This window comes from Balearica regulorum, chromosome 2 (genome assembly GCF_011004875.1).
Source record: "Balearica regulorum gibbericeps isolate bBalReg1 chromosome 2, bBalReg1.pri, whole genome shotgun sequence".
In the NCBI taxonomy this organism is placed as follows: Eukaryota; Metazoa; Chordata; class Aves; order Gruiformes; family Gruidae; genus Balearica; species Balearica regulorum.
This window is the reverse complement of record NC_046185.1, coordinates 105,828,980-105,836,687: the sequence shown is the minus strand read 5'-3', so window position 1 is coordinate 105,836,687 and position 7,708 is coordinate 105,828,980. Positions and strand designations below refer to the sequence as shown.

The 7,708-nt window shown below is 44.6% G+C and overlaps 1 protein-coding gene across 4 annotated transcripts in view; it reads left to right on the top strand.

Moving 5' to 3' along the window:
* The first annotated feature begins 5,688 nt into the window (after window positions 1-5,688).
* Window positions 5,689-7,708, top strand: part of NFX1 (nuclear transcription factor, X-box binding 1) — a 72,712-nt gene continuing 70,692 nt past the window's right edge. For all 4 annotated transcript variants that reach the window (XR_012833989.1, XM_075745275.1, XM_075745274.1 and 1 more), the window contains exon 1: window positions 5,689-5,782. Coding sequence is in view for 3 of the 4 variants with exons in the window: in XM_075745275.1 (XP_075601390.1) it covers window positions 5,758-5,782 (25 nt within the window). In the remaining variant the exon portion in view is untranslated. The remainder of the gene's footprint in view (window positions 5,783-7,708) is intronic.

The window sequence follows — 7,708 nt, the reverse complement described above, 5'->3', positions numbered from 1 at the left end:
AAAATAAATCCCCTTCTGTTCCAGCTCATCCTCAGATATCAGAGGGGCTGGAGGTGGCTGGGCTTAGATTCTGGGTGATACTCAATTCAGCACTATAAGTTTGGTCATGTTCAATACATTGAACTATCACGATTACAGGGCACAAATAGTGTGAGGCATCTTCAGTCTAGTTGCATTCAATGGACTAGCATGGCCATACTTGAGGAGTTTGGTCACGTCCCATGAGAAGTCTCATGGCTAGATAAATGAATGGTGCAGTTTATTGAAGCAACAGAAGTACAGGTTCTTTTGGATTGCCGATAATAAATACACTGCAAAGCACGTGTAAGTACCAAGAATATGAATGATATAGCTGATTGTAAATGTATTAAATTATGAAACAACTCTGTAGAGATTTCTAAGTTTCCTGGGGAGGCACTCGGTACAGCTGAGTGTTTGAATCTTACTCAATAGGCATCCCTATGAGGGGGAAGAGAGGTTCAGTCCATCAACTGATCCCAGAAGTCAGCAATGTCCTCCCGACTTCTTTGCGATGGTATCTTCCCTAACATCTCCCCTCTTTTAAGCCATTCTTATACTTTTCTTATTTTCAGATGGAGCTTGAGTCACTCTAGTAATACTTACCTTTGTTATGATTGTTGTAAAACCTTCTTCCTTTGCTTTTAAAGGTATAGGCTTAAAGAAATTCAGAGTGCATGCTCAGTGAGGGGTGGTCACACCTTGAAGGCTGGTAGCCTTTGGGATGGAGGTGTGTTTTTGGTATTTAGAATAACCAAAGTTCACCCAGAGGACATGATTTCAACAGAAAATGGAAAATTGCTGGCTCAGGGCTGGCACAGGGTAACAACTATGCAGTTTATCAGTTCCACAGTACCATTGGTACCATCAAGTTCCCATCCCTGCAGTGTTATCACACAGCCTGGCTGCGGTCTCTCCACTCTGCTCACCCTCCACGCTGTTTCTCTCAGAGTCAGCACACTGACCTCCCCTGGTGTTTACTGACATCTAAGATTGCAGGTTATGTTGATTATGGAACAGATTCTTTGCATATCCACCCTGGAAGTTCCCTCAGTGCTGCACTTTCTCTTAAGATGTGGATATAATTATAGTCTCAATAAGCTACCTCCAGTAATTATCCCACAAGCCCCAGGTGAGGCTGGTCAGGGCAAGTAAGGTCTGTTGATGCACCTATGGCCTTAATTTTCCCATGTGGTGCTTTGGGATGGGTGCTTAGATTTTTCAGACCTGACTAGCTGTTTTCTCTGTTTTATTCTTTACTCCTTTCTCAGTGATGTTTAATAATTGATTTGCTTTCTTTCACACTACTGGGCACAGAGAAGACATTTTCATATAACTACCTGTTATAACTGTTGCAACAGCTCAGGGCTCTTCATTGCAAATGTGAAGATAGGACGGTTTCTTCCCATATGTGCTAATTTACATTGAGCTTCCCTAAATTTCATCTGCCATTTTTGCCCATACACTGAGTATCCTAAGACTCTTCTGCTTGCAGTTCTTCTCAGCCTGCCACTGCCTATATTTCCCTAAATAACATTGTACCAGCAGCAGACTCTGACACTGCCACTTCCTCCACAGATATGTTGCACAGATCAGGTTCCAGAACACGTTCTTGTGGGACTCTATTGGTCACCTCCTTTTGCCATGAAAACAGACTATTGACTCCTACTGTCTTATTTCCTGTCTTTCAACCAGTTATTTACCCCTGCAATTATTTATTTCTTGGCAGTGTAACTTTTAAGAGCTTTTGATGAGTGACATCTCTAAATACCTTTCAGAAATCCATACACAGGATTCCAGGGTCTATCTCCCTTAGCCACATGCTTGTTGACTTATAAATGTTTCAGTAGAATTGTGAGGCAGTCCTTCCTTTTACAAAAGCCGTTTTGACTCATCTCTATTACATCATCTTTATGCATATGGTCACTAATTCTAATCTATCTTACAGTTTCCATTAAATTGTCTGCTACAGACATCAAGCCTGCACTTTTCTAGATTTCCTATGGCATCCTTTTAAAAAATTCACATTACAGCTGACACATCCCTGTCTCCTGCTAATAAGAGAAGTTTTATACTAGAGGTTGTACAGGCCAGTTTGTAGTTCACCCTTGAATTCTTTTACAATTACTGGTTATATACCATCTGGTCCTTATGATTTGTTACTATTAATTTTGCCTATATGTTCCATAACCTATATGTTCCATATTGACTCTTTCAAGAGACAGCCCCTGGTGAGTTCTCCCATAAAGAAGAGCTGGCTTGGGAATCTCCTCCAGCTCTGCTGTAGTGAGCACAGATGTAAAGAATTAATTTAGATTTTCTGTTATTTTCTCTGTATGCTCCTTTAAATTTCTTTTAATTTTTCTGGTGCTGCAGACTGTCTGGCAGGCTTCCAGAGCCTGAAGGGTTTGAAAAGGGATTTATTATTAGATTTTATGCCTTATGCAAGTTGTTCCTCAGACCCTTTTGGCCTGTCTGATGGTGTGGTTTACTTTTCATCTGTCACAAGTTCAGATTCTACTTTCAATGTTAGGCTTAAATTTAGCTTTTGGAAGGACACTTCTGAAAAGCTGTCCCCAGCAACAGAGTCCATTGTCTCTGCTGCGTAACCATGGCAGATTCCTTTTTCCCCTTATATTCATTTGCCCTGAGCATCCAGTATGGTATCCTTAAAGTCTCCATGTAACCCTCAAAGAAACAATTATTTAAGCTGCCCCTCCATTTTTAACAAGCTTCTTCATTTTTAGGTAGTTTCCTTTTTTTTTTTTTTTTTTTTTTTTAACAAAAGCACATGTTGGTGGACTTTTTTTGCTTGTCTGTAAGGACTTTATGGAAGAAAGGAAAGGACAAAAGAGACAAAACATCGCTGTGTGCTGCAATGGACTGTGCCCACAGCACCTTATAACTTTTCCCTTGCCTTCTGGAGGGGTACACAGTACTGTATTAAACGACTGCTTTTGGCTGCAGGAATTGTAACCACAATGGCATTTGGAAACACGTACAACAGCTTCTTTAAAAAATCAAGAAATCCTTTGCACAAGAGGGTATTGTGTCAGGAGTCTCATGCTAAACATCTAGACTTGCAGTTGATTGGCTGTAGTCCATTTTGTCTTTCTAACCAGGATCTCAGCATCATGGCAACCTTGCTCTCTTCATGTCAAGCATGTCCCGAGCAGTCATTGACCCCACCAGGCTGCCCGGCCCTTAAAACTGACTATACCATGTCAGCTCAGGAGTCAATATGTTTCTATTAGCAGATTTATCTTCCTTGGCATGCTGGCACTGACAGTTATGGCTAGGGATTCCCTTCCTTCTGCGTCCCTACCTCATCTCCCCTCTCCCTTGAAGGCAAGGCTGTTTAACAGCATCCCTGCTGCATATAGCAGAGATCTGTGACTGTAAGGGCCCTGAGTACATCTCCCTTATGTCCCTTCCCACAACCCTGGGGATTTGTCTCACGGACTCAGCACCAACTTTTGTAAGTAGCTGTCAGGCCGTGAGAAGCCTCAATGAGTGCCTGCCCCTCATTCTTTCCCACATTACTTTAAAATTCATGCTCTGATCCTTGGTGTCTGCCTGAACTACATTGCAGGTATGCTTGTGCCTACCCTCGCTGATCCTTACCCACTGGCTTGACTTCTGGCTTGAGCTGCCCTGTCACTACAAGCTTGCCTGGCAGCCTGGCCTGTTGCCTGAAGTGTTGCTGAACCTGCTCTGCTCTTCTTACTCACGTGTTGTGGAATTTGTTGGCTCTCAGCTCCCAGCTCTACTTTCCCTATGGAGCAGTCTGTCCCTGCTGCTTCCTGACAGTCATGCTGGTCAGATGGAAAAAAGCAGCCACTGAGAAAAGAAGTGAGTGATAAATTGCAAAAGAATGGGGAGATAAGTATTTAAGCATGACAAAGTAGAAACAAAAAATATGTTTTAAGGGAGGGCGTATGATATAGTGGGAAGATCCTTGTCCCTATCCCTGCACTGAAAAGGAGAAATGATGAGGAAAAGATAAAAAGACTATTTTGGCCAAACTAAAGAAAAGATTAAAATCACATGCCTGTACAGACATGATGGGCAATTAAGTAAGGCTATCAGGAGTGAAGGTGATTGGCCCAATGCAAATTTAAGACAAGAAAGGCAAAAAAAAGTAGAACTGTTTAGATAAAAAGGGAAAAGGGGGGACAAAGGAAAAGCTGTATAGACCTAATCTTTGGCATTTGTGCAGCAGCATATACAGGTGCAAATCCCTATAGTGCTTTCCATACAACAACTGTTATTTTTCGTGGTAGCAAAAGAGTGTGGATACTGAAGTAGTAGTGCTGTGGTATTCATGTGAAGCAGTGTTAAAAATTTGTAGTAGTTCTATGTGAATGTTATGGCCACATCTCTACAATAGAGACAGAGAAGTCTACAGGAACCAGAGGACTATTGCAAGTTTCTTGACAGCAGCAGGAAAACCATGCATCACCTCTGAAAGGATGCCACCACCACATACCTTTCTTTGCAACCTCAGATGGTCACAATGTTTACCTACAGCAAAGCACTTCAAACACAGTCAAAATCCATGGCAAAACATGTAGCATCTTTGTAAGTCTGTTGCCATACCAGCTTGTAAGCTTCCTTTGAACAGTGGCAGGAATGGGGTGCATTTCAACAGCTAGTGTTTCTGCAATAAGCCCACTGGTTCTTTAAGGGCTCTGGAGCCATGAACTTTGCCCACAAGGAGAACTATGCAGCAAATAGAATTTTGATCTGAGAATTTCACCAGGAGGGCATGGAGGGCAGAATGCAGACTGTGTGCAGCAGTGCTCCTGAAGTGCCATTCTTCAGAGCTGCAGTTGCTATGGAACTGTGAACTTACTCTGCAGTGTCTGAAAAGATCAGCAGCTCTGTAAGAATTCTGGAGCCACATTGCAGCAATAGAAGCATTGAACTGTTCTGTAGATGTACTGTAACCATGGCACTGCAAACCTCTGCAGGGAACTGTGAATCATACAATGGTTAAACACTGGTACTGAAACCTGCAGCATGACAAAGCATGCAGTCCTATGGAGCACTTGGAGCATAAGATTTGTCTGCAGTATCAGCTGTAGTATGGGAATACTTGTGTGGGCTTTCCAACAGAAGCTGAAGTTCACTCACTTGGGATGACAAGTGTGTGGCTCTGCCAGCTCTGCCACTTCCCTAGAGCAGTGTATGGGAGATGTGATAGCCTGATGAAACATGCCTACTTTCTACCCTATGCCTAGAGAAAGCACCCCTTTTACACACTGAGACAGTGACAAGCTGTCCTGTACCCACCCTCCTGCTCTTGTCCCGCTTAGCCGGAGACTGAAATGCAGCCAGTATAGTAAGCCCACTTCAGGGAAAGGCCGCCGCAGGCAAGCTGATTGTCAAGCAAATGACCAATTTATTGCCAGTGCTATCATTTCTTTGTTGTTGCTAGTTTTCCTTTCTTCCTTCTTTGCAGTATTAAACAAGGTTCCCGATTTCCCCCTTGTTCCGGCGGCGATAGCCAGCACCGCTTACCCACCGCCCCAGCTGAGCACACAGCCCCGCACTCGCACACCCGCCCACCCTTGCCGCCGCCACTCCCGCCTTGTACCCTCCTCTCGAAGCCCCAGTGCGGCTGCGTGCACATAGCAACGCTCCGCCGGGGGAAGGGGGTGGGGCAGGAGGCGGCACGAATTGTGCGCATGCGTAGCGGTCAGGAAGCTAGACCTCGGTGGTGGGGGTTGCGTTGGCATGGCGGAGGCGCGGCCTGGGCCAGGTAAGTGTGGCTGCTGTGCTTGCGGGGGAGTTGGGGAATGGAATGGAATGGAGTGGGGTGGGGTGGGAGAGGAGCAGGAGCAGCAGCAGCAGCAGCAGCAGCAGTTATTGCTGTTGGGCAGAAGGCTGCGCCGTGGCGGTCGCGGTTGAGCGCTGGCGTGTCGAGGGGCGCGGGCTGCGGCACCACCTGTTGACGCCGCCTTGCCCCCGCCTGCCGCAAATTCGGGGCGCCTGTGGAGCTCAAAATGGGTGGGCTCGCCGTTGCCGCAGGGTGGGTTGAGGAAACTTTGAGGAGGAACGTGTGAGCTTCTAGTATGTGACAAATGAACGGGAGCGCCAGAAAAAAATACAAAGAACCGGTTGGTTTCTGGAAAACTTACTGTTTTCTGCCCACCTGTGGCCGTGAAACCCAGTAGAGGGCAGTGCTGCCTGCACAGAGCAGCCTGACCTGTCCCAGCCCCACGGGCTGCTGTAAAACTGCAGCGTTTCGTGGGGTCTCCCTGGGGTCTAGGAGTAAAGGTCTGGGACGTGCAGGAGATGACTGCCCAGAGCACGTGCCACCTGCCCAGAATGATCTAGGCAAGGGCTTACGGGTGGAGAGCGGCTTAAGGGACCCGACCTGGAGTGGTGTTGAATGCCACAAATGCAATAAAAGACTCTTTTTTTTAATTTGTTTGTTTTTCCCTGCTGGCTTTTATGTTGCAGGTTTGGATTAACTTTTATTTTACTGGGTGTGGCTGCTGAGGAGGAGGGGGAGTAGCCTTTCAAGATCCATATTCTAGCCTTGAATTTAATGGCTTATTGTGTATTATGGGCACTTAACCATAGAAGATCCCTTATGTAATTGTGTCTGGAGTGTGTGACTAGAAATAACACTTGCTCAGAGTCATTCATGTTATTTAGTGTTTTCATCACGTCTCTTGATTTTCTTGGAGTCTGGGTAGACTTCTTAGGTAATCAATGTACTTTGCAGTCACTTGATGAGCCAACTAATTTCAGCATTGATAGAGTTGTTAGATTTTTGCCAGGAAGAATCCTGGACTTTTGTGGCTGGGGTGAAGAAGAAAATATGAATCTTTACTTTTGTGGCACCCTGATGTTATTAGCGTTTCTCCTAAATAGCATCCTCTGTCTGTTATCCTCTGTCTGTTTTCCTCTGTTCTTGGCATCCTGGCTATCATGATGGAAAAGTTATTTGAGTTCATTTTTTGATGGGATGAAAATGAGTCCACAGCTGGCTGGTGGGAAGTGGAATAGCCTAGAACATAGTTCAGAGAGCAGAGACTGATAGTTTCAGTAAAGAGAAACTGGTGCAGGCAAATGTCTGCTTGTCTGTCTTCCATGCTGTCAGGCTGCAAGTCAGCTCTGGTCCTGAAACCTTTTGTACAGTGTACATGTATTGGAATAAAGGGCCTTAAATAGGTATGCTGAGCTAAAAATAGCTTTACTGAAAAGTAGTAGATTAGTCTGGATGGTACACCAGTTCTATGTTTGTTTTATGCTACTTAGCTAACACAGATATTGTCATATGGCATTAAGTTCTGGAGTTCATTCCTTGTTATGGTAATACGTACTATGCTATCAAGAACCATCTCATAGGTGAGTTTCAAATTGTGCTTGTGCAATATTAGGATGGGAACTGGCTTTTGCGCCGTAACTTCATGGACGGAGCAAGTGTATGATTTTGAGAGCTTAAATAGGAAAGAAATTTCTGCTCTCATGGTAGATCAGGGGAAGCAGTTGAAGTTGAACAATGACAGTTTTGAGTCACAGCAGATGTGCAGCCCATCCATTCACTACTGGCGAAATATCCTGATTGTTGAGATTCAGGGAACAAGTATAAGAGACAAAGGGGAAGAATATAATAAACAAGGAAGTTGTAGAATGATTATTCACATTGATATGCCTTTCTAGTTCCCAGCCCAGT